This window comes from Embiotoca jacksoni, unplaced genomic scaffold (genome assembly GCF_022577435.1).
Source record: "Embiotoca jacksoni isolate LCO1_2020_lvr unplaced genomic scaffold, fEmbJac1.0.p SCAF_22, whole genome shotgun sequence".
Taxonomy (NCBI): Eukaryota; Metazoa; Chordata; class Actinopteri; family Embiotocidae; genus Embiotoca; species Embiotoca jacksoni.
This window is the reverse complement of record NW_027185363.1, coordinates 10,554,190-10,579,374: the sequence shown is the minus strand read 5'-3', so window position 1 is coordinate 10,579,374 and position 25,185 is coordinate 10,554,190. Positions and strand designations below refer to the sequence as shown.

General features: G+C 41.7%; 1 protein-coding gene across 11 annotated transcripts in view; it reads right to left on the bottom strand.

Annotated features, from left to right (window-relative positions):
* epb41l3b (erythrocyte membrane protein band 4.1-like 3b) overlaps positions 1–25,185 on the bottom strand; it is a 52,627-nt gene that overhangs the window by 21,525 nt on the left and 5,917 nt on the right. For 5 of the 11 annotated variants that reach the window (XM_069157906.1, XM_069157900.1, XM_069157902.1 and 2 more), the window contains exons 1-7: positions 19,931–20,105; positions 10,729–10,925; positions 7,587–7,730; positions 1,310–1,414; positions 956–998; positions 760–835; positions 281–499 (exon numbers count right to left, since the gene is read on the bottom strand). In XM_069157906.1, coding sequence (XP_069014007.1) covers positions 281–499; positions 760–835; positions 956–998; positions 1,310–1,414; positions 7,587–7,730; positions 10,729–10,914 — 773 coding nt within the window. In that variant the 5' untranslated portion in view covers positions 10,915–10,925; positions 19,931–20,105. Of the gene's footprint in view, positions 1–280; positions 500–759; positions 836–955; positions 999–1,309; positions 1,415–7,586; positions 7,731–10,728; positions 10,926–19,930; positions 20,109–25,185 lie in introns of those variants that run through there. The other 6 variants (XM_069157894.1, XM_069157895.1, XM_069157898.1 and 3 more) reach the window with 5 other exon arrangements.

The window sequence follows — 25,185 nt, the reverse complement described above, 5'->3', positions numbered from 1 at the left end:
TGCATCAGGAAAACCAAAAATCGTACTTTTATACGTTCATTTGGATTTTTTAATTATTTTTTTGTCGTCCTTTTGCCCAAACATCAAAATATAAATGAGAGAAGCTCCGGGTCGATAAAACACCTTCAGTTACTCCTTCCCGACACCGATAAATTTGACAGATCTTCGATTACTTATTCTTTTCCTGCAGGCATCTGTAGTTATAACTGAACTGTAAATTCTTGTTTATAATGTCGACGACTTTATAAAAAAACTATGACGCAACGGTGCGGACACTAACTTGTAGGTCTTGTGCAGCTCCATGACCTTCTCCTCCAGCTCTTTGGTCTGGTTGGGTGCGAAGCGCAGCTCGCTGATGTAGTCGCTGCCCTGTTCCTCGGGGTCGTAGTCTCCGAGCTCCGACTGCACCGTGTACGAGCCCAGCACTGTGTGGGTGGCAAAGGAGCAGGGAAGGCGACCCGAAACGACGTCATCTCTCAGCTGCAGGCACAGGTAGTACCTGTGAGAAAGAGAAGAGAGAATACAGAACAGTCGAGTCATTTTTTGTTGTTGTTGTTGTTGTTATCGAATCAGTCTGGATTTATATTTTGTGAGCCCACTGAAATGTTTAATTACATTTCATTCACATGATTTGTTAAGTTTTTCTAATTAAACGACAATTTAAGGCATCCGAGGCGATAAAAATGAAATTTAACGTCCACTTACGGGAGAAGACATTATTCATGCCAACGAGCACAGAACAAACAAATGCTGACTCACCGTGTGATATCCTCGGTCAGCTGGGAGGGGTCTGGAGGGTAAAACTTCACGTTGAAAGCGAAGTTCCAGGGACCAGCTGAGATGTAGACAGAATATGAAATGATTGAAATCATAGTTTTACAGCTGCATACACCTCGCTGTGCTAGTCAGACCGAAACAGTTACTGTAAGTGGGTTCACTGGATTACTGCACTTACTCCTGATCTGCTTCTTCAGCTCCTTCGACGGGTCCAACCAATTCTGCAAAAGGACAAACAAAAACAACAAAAAGCATTAATCAGCAATTTGTGAGAAAATTACGAAAAAAAACCAAAGTTTTTAAAGTTATAAATCTTCATGTCTGAAAACACAAGTGACAATAAATTAATGAAACATTATCTTCGAAGGAGGTTCAGCATGTTTAGCCGAGTCATCTAATAAATGTCTTTTTGAAAAATACTTTTATTTTAGTCCATTTGAACGTATTTCCTGCTGTGAGTGAACCACTTTGCCGCAACATAAAAAAATAATATACCAATTAATATAATATGCATTTTTTTTTTTAAGATTACCTTCTGATTCTCTACATCTCTGTACGTGATGCCGAAGTAGTCCTTCTCCAGTAGGTTGAGGTGATCACGCACTTTCTCAAAGAGCATTTGGCCCTTAGCTCGTTTCTGTGAGAAGAAAAAACAAAAAATATATTTAATGCAGTCACTTAACAGGTACACGAGTACATGTGCATCATTTGACCATCTGTAATCCAGAAACTATCATTCAAAACCATTATTCCACCAAAACTTAGTTAGATTGGTCCGGTTTATTCCACGTTTTCCAGATCTTCTCTGCACTTCTTTATCTGTTTTTTTTGTCAGGATCAAAGATGATTTCATTCTGATTATTTCAACTTGGATTTCCTGACAATTAAAAAACACCAAATTAAATAAACAGAGCAAACGAGGAAGCACTATGAGCAATCACTGTTGCCGTTTGCTGTGCAACTTTAAAGATTTCAAGAGATTGCATTCCCTTCATTGTCCCGCTCTTCTCAAATTGGCATAATCAAATAAAAAATGAACTCAAACCTCATTTTTGCAAAACAACCAAATTAACTTAATTTTGTATTTACAAAACCAGCGCAATGATGCAGCACATTAAAATGCACTGCTGCGTGACAGGGCCTTCTCTGCACGGGCTCACCCTCAAAGATATTGGAGCCACAATCGACCGGCTGGGCCTCGCTGGATTGATTCCTTCTATATAAAGCATGATAGTATGAATACACATTAGAATTTCTGTGCTCAAGGTGAACATCTGCAACGTGCACGCTTCCCACCGATCGATTGCGCGTCCCGAGTTTCCGGATGCCGTCGGCGGCTCTGTCGTCTCCCCCCCCCCACCCGAGCAGGGCTGGACTTCATGCACTCAATTTGGCCAGCTCACGAGGGATATTTTAAGGCCCCGAGTCGCCACGAGCCAAAGCCAGCTCCTAATGCACGTCTGGATAGCCTGAGAACTGCCATAGCTTATTCCAGCAGCAGTCACAATGCGCCTGTCTATCTGTCGCATGCAGGCAGAGTGGTGCTCGAATGAAGCCCCCTCGAGGATGTGAACACACAAACCTGGCAGTATGACGCAGCAACACGGTCTTCTACACACAAGTTACAGTTGTACGAGCGTCCACGCGCACACAGAGAATACACCCAACTCTTTAAATGAGGCAAACTCTTGAGTGAGTGAGTGAGTGTGTGTGCGTGATTTTAACGAAGCCATAAATCTGTCTGTGGCAGAGAGTTAATCCTACCAGAACATCTAAAAGGGAATTAGCACAGTCATGTCAAGACGATTGCTTCCTGGCTGCGGCAGTGGCTTCTCAACGCCGCATTTAAAGCCGGCTTCACTGACAAGACACACAAACAAGGTTGTGAAATACAAACCTGTTTAGGATCAGTCAAATAGCTGTCAAACAGATACGGCCATAACCGGAGTAAATAGGTTCAGAGGGTAACGGTTGCAGCTGACTGATCTGGCACGAACTCTACCTTCACTCGGGGTTGTTTAGGAGGAAAACAGCAGGAATCTTGAGACGTAAGCTGATCTCAAATTGGAAGAGAAACATCAATATTGAGTAATTTCAGGATACAACCGTCTGAATTTAGTTCAATTAGAGTTAATAACAGCAGCAGCTGCACTGAGTTTGAAGATTCACATTGATTATATGAAAGAAATGGAACTAATCCTGGATTAGAAGTATGAGTGCAACTAACAGCTGCAGCTTCATTTTCTTGACTGTCTTTGTTGACTTCCTTAAACATCATTTTGGTCAGTTTCCAGTCGTATAAAAGAGGATTCCTTTAAGTCTCCTCTGAAAACTTACCACATCCAAAAGCATATCCTGATTTTATTTGAGCTGCCTGTTTATCTTACTGGGTTTTAATTTCTGTTGATAATCTTTTCTTTTTTTTTTCCCCTCACGTATGCCATATTGGTATTGCGATGTTATTTTCTCTCCATGAAGCACTTTGTGAGAAAAAGAGCACAATTATTCTTATAAAATTACAATTACGTGATGATGAAAATAGTTGCAAATACATTTTTCTGATAAAAAAAACAAAAAACCCGAATTGTTCAGCTCTTTATTAAGTGAGGGATAAAGCCAGTAGCTGTCATGTGCTTTAGAGGAAGGATAAAGATGTACATCTGAACTTAAAAGGGCTTTAAAAAGAAAACCAACAACCTCTGACTGAAAACGATAAGACCAGAGAATGGGGGATTTTCTTTCCTCCTCCTCCTGGGAACGAACACCCTCTGAAGTGAGGGGGAGGAGGTTCGGCCGTTCTGTGTCACAGAAAATGATAGGAAACGATTAGCGCAGACATTTTTCCCGCAGGAGGAAATTGAGTTGAGCTGGAAAACTACAAGGTCAGCGGGATAAAAACGTCAAATCTTGTCATTCTGGACGGGTTTAAAATGGGACTGTGAGGAGGAAGAAGACTCCCTGGCAATTATCTGAGGGTCCACTGACCTCAACTGTATTACTGTCAAACACCAGAAGATGACTGAGTTTATGTCGGCTGTGTATCACCCTCAGCTGTGAGGCCGCGTCATACAACAGAGGTTTTATTTTCGGTTCTAGGAAAAACAAATCTGCCTAGTTATGATTGTGCCTTATTGGTTGCTATGACAACTCTTTTGGTAAGCAGGCAACTAATCAGCCCTTTTTTTTTTTATCTCGGTTTTTATTGTCGTGATCGCAATGTTTGTATAATGACACCTTTTCATCGGGGCGCTATTATAAAAACTATTACCATGGCGACGCTGTTAATGTGATTACAGGTGTTGTCAGGCTGCAAGCAGCGCCAGGTGCGACTAATACCTACTGCATCAGTTAGCACAGCATAACTCTTTAAAGGTCCCATATTTGACACTTTTCAGGTGTCTTATTTGCAGTCTTGATATCCATAAGACAATATTTTGAATTTTTGCTTGATTAGTGACTCAAAATGTTATTGTTTTTTTTTTCAACTGATTTTCTGATGATTAGCTTCATGTTTTGGTACCAAAAGGACAATGAGCTGCACACAATAGCTTAGTAGGTCAAATAAATGGAGATGCTTTATGAACAGTTCGGAGGCTCATGTGCAGCTCCAAGTTGTTGTTGTTGTTGTTGTTGTTGTTTTTTAGAGCAAACCGTTTCAGACTTTTCAAGTTTTCAGGACAGACAACACAATCATTCCAGTTTTTCCTGCATTTCCTTTCTTTCTCAGTCTACAGGTTCCTTCTGCTCACGTCCCTTCTAATGCACTTTAATCCAAGGTCAGCTCTGAGTATTCCTCTTAGAGGAGGTGTCAGTGTTGTGACACAGTGCAGTGGGGTGAGACTCGTGCCAAGAGAAGCCTCGAGTCAGGCTGTCCTAGCAGGAGGGCAGGACGGGCAGATTACAGCAGCGTAAACAGATGGTTCAGTGCTACATTGGCTAATAACTGCAATTACACACAAAGAATGAGGTTTACATTTCTTTTAGGGTGTTTAAGTAAGAAGTCAAATCCCCAGATTAGTCTAATTTATTGTCAAATAAAATCCTTGACATGTTTTTAAGGAGGACCCTAAACATGAACTAATATTTAGGAAGTTTGTTGTGAATAAAAGCACAAGTTTGTCATGCGTAATGTATTACAACATAATCTTGTTTACCCTCCATATCTGCAGGATAATTCATCGACTTTTCTTTCCTGGGGAATTTATGCTCCATTCAAAAGGCCAATTATTGATTTTCTGTTCATACCAATTTGCAGTATATTCACTTAGATAATAATACAATTTTTTTTTTAAAGCGATAAATAAGCCTTTTTTGTGTTTTTAAACTGAGCGGACTTGACAATACAGACCTGTGAGAACACCATGAAGTCAGATTTAGCTGCTGTCCGGTGTTATCCCATCTATTAAAGGGGCAGTCCGCCAATTAGACACGGAGAGATCAGTTTACTTGACATAAGGAGAACTCCTCAGCTTGTTAAAACATCAACAATGTCTTCTGTGGATCTGAGGGAGCTTAGTAAAGCAACAAAAACAACCCCTGTTGAGAAAGGTTATCTAAGCTTTGGCTTGAAGATCTCATATCTTAATAGAAAGCCACGCTTGAATAATTATTACATGGCATTTTCAGGTTTGAACATTTTTTTTGGGGGGGGTTAGACAATATGTTTATTTGACATTCCAATGAATCATAACAGCTTTGAGGACATTTTACTTCATTTAAGTGAACATTGACGATATTTTGTTCAAATCTAAGTGTGCTAATATTTCAGACAGGCCTATAAAATGGCAACAATGCAGAACCTTCTCTGAGCCTATCTCAGGGGAAAGAAGTCCAGACCGACCCTAACCCCTTCCAGTGCCGCAGTGGGACATCAAGTAGTCATGCCAACACACTGAGTCAATGACACTGATTCCCTCCAACAAATGGTCCCATTTCACGGTCAGAACCCATCACTTCACCATCACCGCAAACAGTCGGCTAATCCCTCTATCCAAACCCCTGGTGGGGAGGAATCTGCTTAAAGGAGATTTGCAGAGGAAGGTCTGCTTCTCCGGTTCAGCCTGAACACATTTGGGGAATCTTGCAAAAAAAACTTTGTTTTCTTAGGGAGGAAATATGAGAGAGAGAGAAATGTCAAATAAGTTCACGAGTCAGATTTATTCCTGAATTAATGACGCTTGAACAGAAAGAGAGACTGTTTGAAGGCAGAAAGCAGCTATTATGTTGTGGAACAGTCAGTTACAACAAAAAGGCATTTTCTTTGTGGGCTCTGCTTGAATCACTGGGGGTTATTTCTGAACGCTGGCTCCTGAACAACTATAGATTACCATGGTAAGTGTTCTAATCAGAAAGTAAACAGTGCTGCTTGGAGGACAAACTATCTTTACAAAGCGGTTTGACACAATACAAAAGTACGAGTGCAGAGAAATGCACCAAAACCTTACAAGACATATGGCACAGACTAATAAAAAAAATTAACTGCACAGCAATATATCAAACAAACATTTAATTTCTTTGATACATTTTTTGACCCAGAAAGTAATAAATCCATCTAAAACCTCACCCTCCTCTCTCATTTCTGCCCATTATGATTAACAACCGACTCATGCTCCATTTCTTCTCTTCCAAAAACATCCCATGTCCACATTTAATGTCTCCACATTATGATAAAAGCCACGCTGCTGTGCGAGCGTCACATTTACAACACAAAGACACATGTTTTCCACTAATTGTTGGCTCTTCTTTCCTCGTAGAGTTTATTTCTGGAGAGCAGATGAGCCTTGAAGTCAGAACTAAACATTTAAGAAGCGTTGCATTCATATTTTTTTCTCTCGAAAGAAGCTTTCGAAGAGGAACAAAATCCCATTAAGTAGTTTTGATAATTCAACTGTGAAACTGCAGTGAATCCATGAAATCCCTGCTTCTAAAACGGGTTGTCAAAGTAGTGCAGATTAATTCTTCATTAACAGAACAGGCCAAGTATCATAATTCTAACTCGCACAGACATTATGGGTGCAGCAGAAGGATAATTTCACAAACCATCCAGTCATTCGGCTCCTTATGATTGTATCCTGACGGGCACATCTCAGTTTTCATATATTCATGAATATATCAATCAACCATCATTTTAATGTTGTGGAAACATAAATATGACTTCAGATTTCAGATTAAGTAAAATAAAGTGCATCTGAAATGAGAAAAACTGTTGTTTTTTTCTGTATGGAGCTTAATTTAATTAAGTTGTGTGCTACATGTAAGCATAAAAACAGTTTTAGCTTGAAATTTTAAAGCGTAACCAAGGACAGGGACTGCAGTTAAACAACTACATATAACCATGCATCAAATATGCTGCATTTATCCTTCACAGCATCCCACAAATAAAAACATATAGGTCCAGTGTTGTCCCAGAAAGCCAAAAGATGTCTTAATTTCTTTGTCATATCATAAAATTTGTTTGAAATATATTTCAGCTTTGATATAATTGTTTTATACTGTAGACTTATTCAAATATAACTGCTACTGCATTGCACACACTAAGCCTTTTGAAAAGAGATAAAGTACATATATATTAATTGAAATAACAACAATAATAATATTAAATAAGAATATTTTTTTTTTCCTAACGATCTCAAAGTTAAGGTCTTTTCTTTTCTGGTCCTGAACTGTTACCACGTGGGTCACATCTCCTTCAGACTGAAGTTGTGAGGAAGCTGATGTAAGTGCAGATGAAGATGCCGAAAATTTAAATAACACGACTCCTCCGTGTCAAACTGAAACAAAAACAATCAGCGCCACCTCCAGAGACTCACCTCCACGTTGAGCGTGTAGTCGGAGCCGTCCAGCAGGGTGATCTTACACTGCATGATCTTCACCTTCTTGACTCCTCTCAAAGGAGACCTGGACAGACGACTGGTGGATGATCTGTGGGACGACTGATCCTCTTCCTGCTGCTCCTGACAACAACAAAAAAAGAGAACAAGTGTCACTGAACAGTAACGAACTTGGAACACCAAAAATGTATTTACATCCAGAATAATTACAGTTTTCCACAAGTATGATGTATTTTTAGAGCTGGACTTCTTTGTTATAAAGTGGGACAGTAAACCAGTGAGACGTCTCCGCCTTCATCCCCCTGAATGGCTCCTTTATTGAGAAGTTAATGCTGTTAGATTGAAAGTGTCCACAGACCAGAGATGAAAAATACCTTCTACACACATTTCCTTCCCTAAAAGCCTCCAACTGCCCCAAAATGTCAGATGCTTAATGTAGTTATCTTTGACAAAGCCTCCAGATTTGTCACATTTGCGAAACCTAAAAATAGAGCCGGCACCCTGACTGAATGTAATCAGGTCCCACTGAGAGGAGCTGGAGGTGTGCCGCCATTTTGTCTTGAAGAGAGAAAATCCAATTTTCCACTTGGCTGAAAACAAAGCCTTTCCTGACTGACTTTATACTAAAAAAGAAGCTTTTGGCTCTGAGACATTTTCCCCTTCTTACTCACAAAGTGGATTTAATGTCCCCCTCCTCCTTTCATTCAGCTGAAGAACATTTCTTATCTCGCTCTTCGGGGCTACATCCATCACATTGTTCCTACAATATCTACTGTAACCTATGTGACCAATTCTCCCCTGTGGACTCATTCAGACGAAGAGTTCAAACACAGAAGAAAATTACTTTGAGAGAACACAGGAATTCCAGTGACTCTATCATGTAGATTTGATTAAGTTGGAATTTCCAAGAAAGACCGGTTGATGTATTTCGAGGATTTACAGTTGATTTATGACTGACGAGAACAAGGGTCAGACACGTATGAAATCACAGCGGACAGCCTTGGTTCATATGTTCCCTCTGCTGGAGCATGCGTCTCACCGGACACACTGACAGTGTTGTGTCAGACTGCTGTGATTTTTCTCACTCTTGTTGCTGCCAGTTCGCACGGCTCCGACAATGACGGTGCATCATCCATCATCCTCATTTGTGGCACTAGACGGGCTGGTTCATGTAAATAAGTGCACCTTAAAAAAAACAACAACAATCCTGTAAATCACATACTGTCGTAGTCGTGCCTGTATAGTTACCTCAGCGTGGCAAAATCTCATACAAGTACCGCTTTGTTAATTAACATTAAAACACTCCATTTTTTTTTTTTTGACGACTATTTTGCCACATTGCCGCCGAAGACATAATGGATCTATCCATCACGTCGCCCTGCTTCTGCTGCTCTCTCATTACGGCCCACAACGACACACGTGTGAGCTCGTGCTCTTATTTCTTCTCTTCATCGACCACTCCGTTTCGAAACTTCATTTTTCCACGTCGTGACAAACAGCCAGCCGGGTCGTCAAACTACAGTCACACGCTCAAACACAAGACACGTCATCAGAAGGCAAAACTGTTTCTGCTTTTTCCACATTTGGCTGCAGTGACTTTGACCTTCTGACTTCATATCGGTGTGTCGTGAACGACCGAAATCCACAACTTTAGGCATAATTCAGTGTTGCAGGACCATCGGCGACAATCCTGCTAAGCCCAAATAATGAGACGGGACAGCTCAGAGCCAAAAACCCTCTCTAACGCGCTCTGAGAGTCCTCATACATCAAACGTCAGTCAACCCTTTCACAGCCTTTTATTTTTCATTCAGATTGTTAAATCATTTTCCACTCACAACGTTACATCCATCAACAGACCAATTTTGGCCTGACAAGGAAGAGAGAAAATATGTTAATGGAATTTTTTTTTTTCTACCTTGCAGAATGAGTGAACACATCCAGCAACTAAACTGCCGTGACGACCAACTTGTGCACGGAAAGATGCGGCTGTCTGAAGTCAAAGTGTTTGTTTGGGACGAAACCGTGCCTCGAAGTGAATCAGTAACAATCTTTTGGAGCTGCCAATGTCGCACATACTGGAGACCAAATCCGTAACAGCTGGTGAAAATGTTTTCCTTTCAAGTGGTGAATAAGGGAGTAAGAAGGAATCTGCCTGAGACGGTCACTCTGTAGTTTGGAAGCTCTGGAAATTCAATCTGCAGATCGATTAGATTGTGAGTCCAGCAGGCTGTTTGGGCGAAAAATCTGCAGACCAGCACTTAAGTGTTCAGATAACATCAGTGGATACTTGGGCTTCCTGAGACAGAGAAATGGACGAGCTGCAGGGTTACACTATTCTTCATGACAGAGATCACTAACTAATTTTGGTTTCCCGCAGGTTTGTCAAATCTCAAAAGTCTGGATGATCCTCTCAACGTGCTAATAACGTGAAAATAATCATGAAATCACGGCTTTTTATGTGGCAAAGCAGTCGTAATCTTCGGCAAAACCTTTTCTTTTAAACACATTAAACAGAAAGTCTTCATCGCAGTTCAGAGTCAGCCTTCCCAAGCATTACCAGACCAATTAAACCATCAACCACTAAAAGCCACGAGGTTTTACTTTCCAACCAACGACTTCACTAACTCGGTTTACTCATCACTCCCGCAGCCGTGTGCAGCCGCGCTCATCAGTGCGATCAGCTGACGTAATGCTGGAAATAATAGCATGCGCACTTTGTTGAACGTTTTTTTTTTCCAATCGCCATTCTTCCCCGTTTTCAAAATAAAAGCACGGAGCGGTGAATGAAAGCCAAGTTTAGTAGCACATGAATGCATCTGACGCAGGGTTGTAACCACCGTGGAGGACACTAGGGTCATGTCGTCACCATTTTTTTTTTTTTTTTTTTTCATTCCCATTTTTCACACAAAGACACAATTCAGTCAGGAGAGAGATGAATGGTGTGTAATGTTTTCTCCCATTCAAAGGGATCTATAGTGTTTACACGGCGAGACAAACCGTTTCTTGACAGCATGCTAAACGTCCAAATATGATGGATGAGATTTCATGGATCTTCCGTTCATGTGTCCATGTCTCTCAGAAGGGACAGCAGTGGGTGCGTGTGGTCTTTTAGAGGCTGACCTGCTCTTTCCTGGCCGGGGTGCTGTGTCCGACGGCGGCTGGAAGCTGCTCCAGCTGGTTCTGAGGTGAGGTGGGTTCGTCTGCCGCCTGGCTGGGTTGGGACGCAGCTTTGGCTTTCCCCTTCTCCGCCTCCTTGTTGTCCTGCGGCTGCTTGGCCTCCGAGTCGGCGCCTGATTCAGTTGTCATGGTAAATCACACTGGAGTGGAGGGAAAAAAAAAAAAAAAGAAAAAAAAAAAAAAAGGAGGGTAAAGAGGGAAAACTAGGTGAGTCAGCTGACTTCAATTGATGCACTGCTGCTTTTTCAGGCCTGTGGAGTGAGAGTCTCCCCTCTGATGGAAATGCAGAGATGTGGATATTGTTTGACAGCAGAATAAAAATTGATGCAAGCGGCTTTCGGTGCACTCAGGTCCCCTTTTGAGTATTGTCAGTGGCGTCAGCCGCTGATAATGGTGAGTGCTTAGACTGCTGTTGCTATGACATCCACAAACTCTAAATATATGTGTTTTCACGTACTCTGGGAAGGTTAAAATGAATCTGAACATCTACGGCTGCAACAAATTATTCTCACAGATTAATCATTTTGTTTCTAAACTGTCAGTAAATAGTGAAAATGAGTGCAAGTCCAAGGAGATGTTTTGGTTTTTCAAAAATGTGAATGAAATATATTTATTTTACACGTACATGAACATAGAAAAAACAAAATCTGTGAATCACACTACAGAGGGTGGAAGTAGCGAATGTTTTTGCTTGGAAAACGACCGGAACAGCTGATCAATTACGAAAATATCTGCTACTTATTTTCCTGATAATTAACTCATTGGTTGCAATTGTACTCTCACCTTCTTGAAAAAGTGTCTGTATATCATCTACATACGGGAATTCTTTTTTTTTTTTTTTTTTTATACCACCGCTGAGGCAATTAGCTCATTAATTTACTCATTGGTTAAGACTAATTTGCACATTAGGAGAAAATTAACTGACAAAATGTACTAATTGATTATTGATTTTAAGTAATTAATCAAATGAAGATGCCAAACATCCAATGCGAAGCTCTGCAGATTTCCCCACAGTTAAAACACCATTACTTTGTTTTTGACCTGTTGTTGAAGGTATATATTCCTCTACATTTTATAGACTAAATAATTTAGTTCTTGCAACTAGTCATTTTCATTATTGAATGATTATTAGATATTATAAGAAGAGTCTTGCCTTGTCTGATGGCGCCAAACTAATTAATATTCAGTTTACAAGGGAGACAAACTTGAAAGGCAGCAAATCCTCCCATTGAAGAAGCAACCAGAGAACATTCGGGATCTTTACAATCACCTCATCAATTAAAAAAAAAAAAAAAAAGATCATCAGCCAGTGTTGCACTTTCTCTCGTGCTCCCTCCATTCCTCTGCAGAGTATTTACACGCAGGAATCTAAAGTATCTGAGCAGCACCGGCACACGTCTTTCACACCGTGACCTTCTCCGTCCCTGAATAGCAGCATACCAGCGACAGACACCGTCCCGAGGGCCAAAAACTGGGTAATGAAGGGAAACATTTCATGGCCAGTTTTGACAAACAAACATGACATATAGGACGAATCGCGCTCGGGGCCCCTGTGCTGGCTGTACCCACCACACGCCTCGACACTGGGATGTGGTGTTTTGGAGTGAGTGAGTGTGTGTGTGTGTGTGTGTGTGTGTGTGTGTGTGTGTGTGTGTGTGTGTGTGTGTGTGAGAGAGAGAGTAACACTCTGCGGCAGAAAGTCTGGGGTTTGTAGTACGGATGCCTGTCATTCTGCTTGCTGGCCCGCGCTCTATTTATAGGGCGGTGTTTACTGCGAGGTGGGAGGATTCGGGGGAGGATCTCCGACTCCCAGCCGTGGCCGAACGGGGACAGCAGCCTCCGGATCAACACGGCCAACCCTGCGGGGCTGAGGTGATCCCCGAAAGTGTTGACATGCCGACTTAAAAAAAACGGCTACATTTACGAGGGAGAGCCGCGGCTCCAAGAACCACAGCAAAACAAGAAAAACCTCACGGGGTATGATCGACTATATTAAAGTGCTTCAAGCTTTTTTTGGGGGTCAAGATATTTCACAAGTAATACGAAACCCGTCTCAGAAAACTTTAAAAAAAAATTCACAAAGGCTTTCTCAAAGGCTAAATTTGGCCCACATGTCGAACTTCGTGTGTCCTGCTGTGAACAGGACTGGCGGGCACATTGCTGGATTATTAACAGATGGAGTACATGACCTCATCATGCCTCCGTGTTGTTTTGTTCATCTTACACTGTGACAGATAACTTCCAAATACTTGGAGCTGAAAAGAGCTGATTGGTTTTTTTGGTTTTTTTGTCTCAGATAAAACCCCAAAGGTGTGATTGTTTTTATGTAAACTCTGCAAACAAAAAGAACCTCTAGATTCGGTATAATCAGGTATTACCACTTATTCTAATGCCCAATGATGCGATTTTTATCCTTTGAACACCAAAGGATAATTAGTCTTTGCTAATGAGCAGTGGGTCTGTATCCTGATGGAATTACTGGAAATCGGATTACATTATAATGCAGAATCAAGCTTTGCCAAATCACAAAAAAGCTTCAGAAAAGCAAGTTGTTGGTTTTTAAATGGATCAGTGATGTTGACTCAAAGCCGCCGTAAATCTGGACTCAGAAACTTTCTCTCCAAGAAGTCGATTGCATAGGTTTGAAGCTCCAAGGGTCACTGAATGCAACATGCTGATCAAACTCTTTTCAACTTGAGTGACTTCAGGTGTGATAAAAAAAAAAGACTATAAAGATTAATAAATCGAGATTACAATCCCAACCAGCAGAGATTTAAATGAAACAAGGAAGAAGTCACAGGATCCAAATTCCAACCCTTTAAAAAAAAAAAAATAACAATGTTTTCCACGTGAAGTAATCAAAAAAGAAAAGAAAAAAGAAGACCATTAAGATGAATTCAAGCAGAAATCCAGTCAAAACCTCTGTGCTGTTTTTATTTTTTATTCTGTCATGTGGAGGAGTTGAGGAGCGGCTCGGTGATCAGCTGACAGAAGATGGCTGCGTTGCTAACCTTTGCATCCCGTAACCCCTCCCCCCGCCCCCCTCACCCCCTTCCCGCCCCTTATGAAACAGGAACTATGGTAGGAGGGGAGGAAAGGGACATCTTAGCACCATAGAAATGGAGGAAGAATACGTTCAGTCACTGGTGACAGGCACGCTTCACAGGGCCACACAACGGCACACACAGTGGCCTTGTGTGTGGCCCTCGCCGTGGACCGCCACATACATTATGCATTCAGAAAGCTGTATTCACAACTCATTTTACTGCCAGTAGCTGACGATCGTGCCAACGCGGCCGTATCATATTGAGATTTGGCTAAAGACAAAAGAACTTTACATCTAATCATATGTGTTTGGCAAGTTTTTTTTGTTTTGTTGTTGTTGTTGTTTTTTTTACCGGGACAAACCTCGAGCTCACAGACAGAAAGAGATGCCGCTAAAACGGCATTTGATCAGATTTAAATCCAGACTCATCGAATCCCAATCCTTTCGAATCCGTTGCGAATCTGACTGTCAAGTAACTAAAGGCTAAAACCGCCACAACTCAAACACGAGAGCCTCCAACCAAGTGAGAAGCTGCTCTTGCTTTATCACTGCTCTTAGCTGATAGAAATGAGTCAGCAGAAATGGTCCGATAGGAGATTTGTCAGCTTCATAGCTTAACAAAGGTCTAAAAAAAGAACCGGCTATTGTTATCCCGGACAGGACAGGAAGTTTTTTTACACGTGTTTGTCGCGTCATTGGCGCTCGGCAGCAAAACACAACAATGAGCTCCTCAGACGTCAAAGGTGTCATCAAATTTATCTCTCGGATTAACAGCTTTTCACTCAAATGTCACCTGATGGGAAGCGGATATATATTCTCCTCGGTCACACCTGAAGACGAAAGCTAATGCTCCCTGACTTCCGAAGAAGGACGAGCGGAAACAATCCACCCCTTTGCAGGTACAACCTCTCCTGAGCAGGACAAATCTGTGCTGTTACGACTTCCCTCTTCTTTTTTAAAAACAAAAACGAAACGTTTTTGTATCCTTCTGTGGCTCTAAAGTGGCCCACGGTTCGTCGCTCCTGCCGTCCTGCCGCTCAACAAACCAACCGTCTCCTACGTAGACGTACCGGCGAGTCAACACATCGCAGTGGATGTTTATGTCCGCGCGCACGCTTATCGTGTGGCGACATTACATAATTGATTACTGACACTAAATACTGTGTGCTGTCCATGCATGCAAACCTCCATTTTAAGGTCCATTTGTGATTTGTAATGCACGCTGCCCTTTCCGTGCAGGCGCGCACGCACGCGCACGCGCGCACACACACGCACGCACACACACACGCACACACACACACACACGCACACGCACGCACGCACGCACGCGCACACACACGCACTGGGAGGATGAGGGACGGCCATCTGTGCCGAGTGCTATTAGCCGGAGTACACCACAGCTGGGCCCATCCCTTCCGCCCCCTGCCCCTTGCACCCATAACCTAACCCCCCTCCACCCCCACCCCCCCCGGGGGGGAATTATGGGGGTTACGTGGACGGGATAGCTGGCGTTTTTTGACACGTTAAGGCCCATCCCGAGCAGGCCCGCCGTACATGATTGCGACCCCTCTGCATGGCCGCAGGGGCTGACAGCTGTCACACACAAACACGTCTACTGTAACGGGATACCACGTAGCTGGTCCGGCCACGCAAAGGAGACACCTCCGCCGAGGGGGTTACAGGTCCCCCGAAGGGTTTTTAACCGTCCCGACTCCCAAACAGCCAAATTATTGATATGTTTTGTCATTAATGTGATATTCCGGCATATGGAAGACTTTGACGAGACACCATTCTATACTTTGTTAAAGGAAATGCAATTTTTTTTTTTTTTTAGATCTGCGACAATCGAGTAATCAGCAGTTTTGATCGGTGAATTATTGCTCGTCCTTTTAAAAAGGTCATTTTCAGGGTTCCATCTTTGTGAGGATTTGCTGCTTTTCCACGTCTCGGTCGAACGAAACAAGACATCTGAAGGTGAAATGTTGAGGCAAATAGCTGATTCTAACGTAAACAATAAAGAAAATAATCACCCGATGAATCAATTGCACTTTTTGCTCAAGAATTTTCTGAACCTGTAACAATTTTGCCAAATAAGCTCTGCAGCAGCATCCCGAAGAGTCTACCAGCTAAAAGAAGAAATGGGCGGAGCTAAATGCAGCTGTGTAGGACATCAGAAGAGGTAACAACAACGTGGCTCAGTCGGTCGAGTGTTTTGCACACTAATCGGATGGTTGGCGGTTCAATCCCCAGCTCCTCCTGTCCACATGCCTGAGTGTCCTTGAGCGAGACACTGAACCCTAAAAAAAAAATTGTTTTTGCTCCCGATGGGTGTACCATCGGTGTGTTGTAAGTCGCTTTGGATAAAAACGTCAGCTAAATGTATTGTTCACGATAATATCAGTTTAATATGATAAAAAAAAAAACTAAATTATACTGATGTAATTGAGATGACGTAATAAAATTAAAACATTATGAAGCTATAAGTACGACACGTGCATAAATTACGTGTCTGTAGAACAAACAATGGCTGAAAGCAGCTATGTTTTATACAGAATCTGAATCTCACCCTGAGCGACTGTTGTTGTATCCAAACTTAAGAATTTACAGATGACTTTTGTTTCAGTTTTACTGAATATCTGCAGGCAAACTGGTTCGCTTATGACGACATATAAAACTGTAACACTTATTTTGTTGCAATCAATGTTCTTGTTTTGTTAAATAGCATTCAACTTTGTACAGAATATCATTATCGCAGAAAACCTTAAGCACGTTGATACTATTTCAGGGCTATATCGCTCAACTTTACTTTTTCAGTAGATAATAATGACATGTGACCAACTTTGCTAACAAGCGACGAACTCATAAAAGGCTTTTTTATTTTTTATTTTTTTACAAATGTTGGACAAAGAGCAGGCGTAACACGTCCCTTCATCACATTTCATATCTCGCAGCTTTACTGCTGCCTGTAACAACTCAAGAAGTTTACATAACTCAGATCTGTTTTCTGCCACGGTGGGTTGAGACAAAACAGGCTTCTGCTCTGGGGGCAAAAAAAAAAAAAAAAAAAACGAAGCATAAAGTCAGTTCTGTCAAAACAGACCCTCCCTTTTCATTTAGAGCCAGTAAAAAAAAAACGATCTTTAAAATAAGCATCTGCAAAAGAACCATACCAAAGTAAAAAAAATGTGTGAAATTGTGACATCAGTGACTCAGCAAAACATCTTACGACTGAACCTTCATGAGTCTCTCGTAAATTTGTAAGAAACGCACTATGCACTTCCACGAAGACAGTCTCCTGACAGCTCGACACGAAAAGGCATTTGCACATTTAATTGCGAATCTCAGCAGCGGGTTCAGATGCTTGACATCAACCCTCGTGTCAATGTCACGAAGACCTTTTGGTTGAAGTCTCACAGGCTGAACAGACTCGATAGCGCCGCGGCCGAATTTGGAGAAGGTAGTCTGGTCACATGAAGGTGACTCCGCGCAGAGAGCTTTTTTTTTTTTTTTTTTTTGCTGAGGAGGCCATAAATCCTGTCAGCTTGCTGCGTTTACATTCTTAGCATTACTGTCTGTAGCAGCGATGCATTCAGGGACTCGACAGAGAGCTCGGCCAACTTATTGTTACCGCGACTTCACTGCGCACTTTGTTATGGGACACGACGAACGCGCGGCTGTTGACGCGCGGTTACTCGACGCCACGGTTGGTTGCCATAAAGGCATCCCGCAAACATTACCCGTGTGCCCGACAGGGTTAGCTTGTTGGGGTTAACGGCCGTCAATTGAGTCGTACTGCTCCTTTGACGAAAAGGGCAAAAATCCCCTGTTAATAAAAGATCAGTCACTAAATCTTTGTATATTGATGAGGGGGCTAATAACTTCTTATACAGTGGCTAAAACCGGCCAAAAAGGGATTAAGCATTTGGCGAGATTAGCTACAGGTAATCAGTAATTCAGATGTGATTTGATTACCAATAATGTCTGCAGGCGAGAATAATGAACTGTTAAAATGAACCTTTCGGCTTGTTTACCTCATCTGGGGCGAGTACACAGCAACCTCCTCGTTATTGTATTCTTTTAGATTATTTTCACGCTCACCGGGAAATGCTCCGGCCTTCACCCGGACTCTTACCTTAAAAGTATTTATACTACCGAAACAGGGCTGCGACAATTGATGATTCAAATCAATCAATCCCTAAAATACTTATAACACATTATTAAATAATGCATTTACTATTTCTTCAAATAATTGTATGGCGTGTAAATTATGCAAGTCAAAAATCCATGTTACAATATCCTAAATCTCAAATTAAGTTGCCCGTGTGTCCGGACATATTCATATTGTATATATTAAATATATACATCACAGTTAATAAGGAAATCCACAAAACATGAATCAACCAATTCCATTAATCCATTAGTTGATTGACAGAAAATGTAATGCCAACTGTTTTAATAACCAATAATCATTTTGAGTAATTGTTGTATATGAACAAAATGCTAAATTTCTGATTCCAGCTTTTTAAACGTGAATATTTTCTGGTTCCTTCAGTCTTCCATGACAATAAATTGAGTATTGGACTGACGGCTGGGACAAAATAAGACACGTCCTAACGTCTTTAAAGACCAACCAGCTAATCAATGAATCTAGAAAACAATCAACCGCGCTCAACATCAAATTTGCAGTTCCACATAACCGGGGTGTTTCCTCATCTGAATCACGGGTCTGAGGACTGGAGCAGCATACTGTGAATATTGTAGGAGACATTTTTATGATTTGGGGGGTATAAAACCTGACCCGACTTCTCGATTTAACCGCGTAAACCTACAGCATTTCTCCAGACTTTATGTGCTACCATATATCTCAGTCTTCCTAGCAAATATAAATGCTTGTCAGCAGGTTATTATTATTATTATTATTATTGGTTGTTTTGGGATTAAATAAAAGACAACAAACTCTATAAACCAGCACAACGCAAACCAAAGCTAAAAAAAAAAAAAAAGGGAATGGACTATGAAAGCCAGCTGACGAGGCCCACCGTGTTTCTGCGCCTCCACCCTACTGCAACAGCAGCTTACTGTGCATCTTAATTCAATTGTCAAGTCAAGACTCCGGCCATCGCCCGCCGTGCCTACGAGGATGTAAGGATGCTTAAAAAAAAAAAAAAAAAAAAAAAAAAAAGAGGATCCGGGACTGTGTCATCCTGCCCCCCTAACCACGCCTACCGCACTGCAGATCAAAAACACCCCGAAGTATGTCGTCCCAAAACCTCCGATAACGTTCACACTTTTAATCCATTCGTGATCTACGAATGAAAACCGTGTCTGCCGGTGACTCAGCGCTGTCCTTCACGGATGTAGAAAAAAAAACAGAAAAAAAAACACCAAAACACACACACACACACACACAAAAAAAACGTGGAGAGAAGGGGGGGGGGGGGAAGAGGAGGATTAAAGGTCGGAAACGCATCTGTATCGCGTTGTTTTCACCCATTCCCTCCCCCCCCCCCCCCCGCCGCTTTCTGCCTCGAAACTGGAGCACGTCGGGTTCGACCGCTTCACCTTCAGCGGTGCGTTTCTTTGAAATGCTCCGTCCAAAGCCTCCTCGGCTTGGAGCTACGAAACAAGCACCGCTGTAAGAACCCCCCCCCCCCCATTCAGCAGCAAAACAAGAAACGGCCACAACGTTACGCGCCGAGGGGGCTACGGTGCTAAAAAAACAACAACAACAACAACACAACAACAACAACAGCGGAATCATATAATAAAAGCATATGTGTTTCTTCGCCACGACGACTTCTTTTTTTTTTTTTTTTTTTTTTTTTTTTTTTTTTCCTCTTCTTCCTTTTTTTTTTTCCGCCTGAGTCAATACAGTCAAAAGTGTATTTTAATGGTAATTATCTGTCAGCGGTCTGTTGTGGTCACAAGAGGAGGAATAATAACAAAGAATTGTACAAACCGGGAAGCGTGCGCGTCTCCTAAGAAAGCCTCGGTGTGGGATTTAGAGAGAAGAACAGCGAGGGGTGTGGGGGTGTGGGGGGGGAGAAGAAGAAGAAGAAGAAGAAGAAGAAGAAGAAAAAAAAAAAGGGTTTTTATTACCAGACAAGACCGTCCTCGTTGAGCTGGTTATGCGAGTTGCATTCGTACTGGTGGGCTTCTGTTTCCTGACAGCGGTTGCTGCTCTGCTGCAGTTCCCTTCTCCGCCGGCCTATCAAACTCCACTGTGCAAAGCTGAGTATTGTGGGATACCAGGACAGCCGGGGTATTATTTTAGAAGCACCCCCCCCCATCCCACCCCACCCCACGAATATATATACACACACACACACACACACATACATACATACATGTCCGCACGCGCGCGTGCACGCGCAGAGCAGGGCAATTCGTGGCACGAGGTTTGTTTGTTTTTTTGTTGTTGTTCGAGCCGGGGGGGGTGGGGGGGGGGGGGGTGGGGAGTCAGCTCTGTTTAAGAACATGTAATGAAATGAGACTGAATCAGTGGTGGTACGTAACACATTACGGTTTTAAAGGTGTCTGTGCGAAACGTTCGGCCTCATACGAACACATAAAGTTACTTTCCGCTAATTGCTGTGTCATCCGAGCAGCCGCTATAAACGTCCAGCCCGCTTAACAAATCCTCACCCGAGTCTGTTGAACAAGTTAGGTGACAGACCATAACTAATTGGCAACTATTTTTTTTTTTTTTTAGTGATCCATTCATTCTTAAAGTTATTTTTTTTCAAGCAAAAAAAAAAAAAAAAAAAAAAAATGACAAGTATTCTCCAATTCCAACAACTCGGTTGTAAGAATTTTGCCTAACGTGACCGTAACTGCATACGTTTCCGACCGCTGGATGCTCAAAACATGCAAGTGACGTCTGTGTTTTCTCCCATTTTATAGCCGAAACTTCAAACAGTCGTGGCAACCTCATGAACACCACAAAGTCATATAAGCCTGGCAATACTATGTCAATAAAAGCCCCCCCCCAAAAAAGATTGTCAAAATAATTAATCAGTTTATCTGAGAGTCCCTGTCGGCAACGCAATTCATAAATCTGGAAATATTAGAATAAATACAAAACAAATAGTCAATCTTTCCTGACAGATCATTTCCACATTTTTAACATAGTTTTAAGTCAACATCTGTGTGTACGCTTTTGTCTCGTCTTTGTCCTTAAACGTATAAAACACAAAGGAAAATGGGACTCATCTATAGCTGCTATAGATTCGGCCCCATATAAAGTATTGAAAATGACCCGCCAGCAACACACAAAAGCTTTTTGCAAGTTAGTGCATCAGTACCAATGATCCATTAATATATAATATTGTAACACTAACGGGAACTACGATGCTGCACGATGAGCATTTTGATTTTTGATATTTATAGCACATTTTGCTATAAATATTTCCGAACAGTGTAGGACATTTACTTTGTGGTATAAGCACAGAATCTGAGTACTACTTCAATCATGGAAAAGCACAAAACACTCGAACAGTTGCTACTGAATCCGATGCAGACTTCTATGCAGTCTGGTGCACTTGATCTCTTAACTAAAAAACATAATCCAAGACATATTAATACCAGCCAATCGTGAGCGCATGAGCACAACATCAGACACACATCTGCTGCCCTCCCCTCGGCCCATATGTCGGTTTGTGTGCGTTCACAAACGCAGACATAAAAGCAGCTTTTTAATTAGAGTCTGGGTTATTCCCCCCAGGGATTTGTGGCTTTTTAGCCTCCCGCCTTCCAGTGGGAACTTGACCCAACTCTGTCACCCGTTTCACTTTTATTTCATCTAATTGCTTTCATGTTTAAGTAGCATACGGCATACCCATACTGGCAAGTACACTATGCAAACATAAACACACGGTCATGAACATAACGGCTTAAGAGAATTTTTCTGCTGCAGTCGAACATGAATTCAACAGAGCAACACAGGAGGCGTGCTTTGCAGACAGTAAGAGGTTGAATGCCATAACACACACACACACACTGCAACTCCTACGTGCAGCGGCCAAACAGCTGGCTCCTCATTCAATCTCTGGCTAATTGCGGAACAGTTTGTAAAACAAGCTCGATGACGACGACAACAATAATTGTTACACATACAGTGATTTAGCTACAGTACATGCAATTTTTAAATTCCTGAAATAACAACTTAAAGGGCGAGTACCAATAAGAAGGGTGACGTTTCGAGCTGCAGGATGTAACAGAGATGTAACAAAATACCCCTGGGTTTCTAACTGAAGGAAGTTTGTCAAAATGATCTCAGACCATAAAATAAATGACTCAGCCTTAATGTGATACATCAATAACCGTAAAAGGTCTAAGGATATCTTTTGCACACATCCTTATTCCAGTCATTGAAGCTATTTTTTCGAAAATGGTATTTCTTTCATTTCTCCACAGTGGGATTCTTTCACTTCCCCCCTCCACAGACATTATTTGAATGATAAACACCGCTTGCAGTCCCAGAACAAACTGTCACGTACGCAATCACAAAGAGCCTCTCTGAGAAGACATGTTGTACATCAGACACGACAATGTCTTTCTTTTTTTTTTTCTTTCTGTCCAGCCAAATAATACTTATCTACAATGAGAGCACTGGCACAGCATTGTCATGACCCGACCGATCGTAGCAGACATTGCTCATCAGAGCCTGTCTGGCCCGTGGGTGGTGACTGCGATGTAGTAAACAATCTTAAAATGGAAATGAAGGGATGTGTACTGGCTCGTCTCAGCGGGAAACATCAGTTCTCACTTTGGTATTGTTAAAAAATGCAATGCAGGCAAGTTTGGCAATCTATTTCTATGACCTCTGCAAATATCAAGTCAGGACAGTTTAATCTTAAAAGCATGTTTCAAGGTACAAAGACAGACTGCACCTGATTCCCAGGAATGAAAGCCAGATATGATGATGTATCACAGAAAATAAAATAAAAGGTACGACACTCAAGGCCACATGTAGTAGGAAGAAATACTACTAATAATAGGGTAACTGAGTTCAGCAGAATTTACACAATCACTGTTCTTCTTCCTCTCTCCTTCTTTTTTATAGACAAGAGGAAACTCCCGAGATATATTTTGGACAGTTCTGTAAAGAAGTGGATGTTATGTTCTACAATAACTTGATCAAAATGCTATTGGTGGCTTTTCCCCTTAAAGGTTCAGCATGTAGGATTTAGAGAAATCTATGTACAGGAGTGGAATATAATATACATAATACATTTTCACTAGTGTATAGTCTCCTGAAATTAAGAATTGTTGTGTTTTGGGTCCCTTACAACGAGTCCTTAATATCTACGTTGGAAGCAGGTCCTCTTCCACTGAGCTGTTTTTACAGTAGCTCAGAAGAGACAAACCAAACGCTGGTTCTCCAGAGAGCCTTTCACGAGTTTCATGGCTAGCATAGATTCCCTTACATGCTTGGAAGAGGAGGGTGGTCAGTTGGTTGCAATCTACAACCTCACCGCTAGAGGCCACTAAATCCTAAACAGGTGAACTTAAAGGTGAACGAAGTATTTGTTTGGCCACTAGGGGGCAGCAAGATCTAGATATAAACTTTCAGGAGATAAGACTATTTTTTACAGCAGATTTAAAAAAAAAAAAAATGAAATCACTCATAATGGTGGCCATTATTAAAGTCGTAAATTGAAAAAGCATTATGAGCTTTTACCCCTTTGGGTTTCTAAGGCTATTGTGTTAGCAAACAGCTGCTTACAAAGACCAACATGGGTCTCCCCTTGGAGCTGTTATCGTCCACCTCATAAATCTCCCTAAAGTCCTATAAAAGTACCAAAAGTCCTAAAAGTCAGAAAACTAACATTTCTTTCGCTTGGTGGCATTTCTTGGGTGGGTTTTTTTTTTTTTTTTTATCTCCTAAGTACAAAGAAATTAGCTAATAATAGATTAAACTGTTGGCTTTCAAATATTTGCAGTCCTAAAGTATCCGCCTCTAAACTTCGACACAGATTTCTGGAGCTGTGGTTCTCCTCTCTGTATGTATAGTGTCTCAGAGAGAAGTGTACAGCTATGACTCCTCTGAGCCACCACAACAGCCCTTGGTCAGCAGAATGATTAATACCACATAAGTCAGACAACATGTGATCTCTGGACTCTACTTAGCTTGTGTGGCTGCTTAACTCTTCACTTTTTTCTGCCGCGTACAGACATGAAGTTCCTGTGCAGACCATCTGCTGCGAACCGTAACCTTGAACTCAGTTAACCTCCAAACCTACTCTTTTCTCAGAATCCTTACGAGCATTAGCACATTTAAACAATAAGTGTTTTACTATCATACAAAAGTAACAAGCAATTCTGCCACTGACTCTTTTATTTTACTTAATTTGAAACTTTATATGAGAAGGAAGTTGCTCTCCTGCTTACACAGCAGTTTGGCACTGATTCAAGTTTAATTCAGCATCAGTATATAAAATTTGTTAATTTCAAATCAGTGTTCATTTAAAGGTAATTCTACAACTCTACAAGCATTCTCCTCAAATTTTAACCAGCAAATCCTGGTGTGTAAAATCAGTAACCTTATGAACCTCATTACAGCAATTTAATTTCCAGTGCTGCAGTCAGAACAAGCAAGTTGGCACTTCATCAATACATAATCATATTGAAGCAGATCCCTTCACTATACATGGCAAATCCGCCATTTGATCCAATTAAAAGACAAAAAAAAAAAAGTCCAGGCTAGCATTCCCGGCCATCCCCGGGGTCTCGGGAGGGGGGGGGGGATAATTGCTACTCTAAAAGGATATCTGCCCAAACACAGAATCACACTTTGATTTTGTCCTTTGGGTTTTCACACACTGATCAGAGATTCACATCAGATTATGTACACTGCATTTATGTCCTCCTTATATAAAGTCATTGCCAATTTGAGCATCCACAGGCCATTGTTTCAGTCTGAATACATTCCGTTGTTTGATTTATGGATGAATTATCAACAACTGAGACTTTATGCCTACTGTGTTGATTGCCGCAGGAAATTACACTCTGAACTGAATGAACTCAACGTGAATTAGCGCCAACTCGGCTTTGAACTTCACCTCCAGCCAGCCAAAGCCACTCTCCCCCCGTTGTCCGGCTCTACTCAGCTGTAAATGCCTTCACTCCCAGAGGGCTGCAGGTCAGCGAGCTTACATGCCAAATTACAGTTGGATTTTGACACCCCAAACCTGGGCCAAAGCTCCCAGAACAACCCCCTACCTTGAGCATACTACACCTCATCACATCACACCTCCGATTAGAAAACGTTTCAAGTCTGACACCTTTTCATGTAAAGCCAAGGGGCCACACTGTGGATTAATATGAAAACAAGTTATTACTAAGATGGTGAG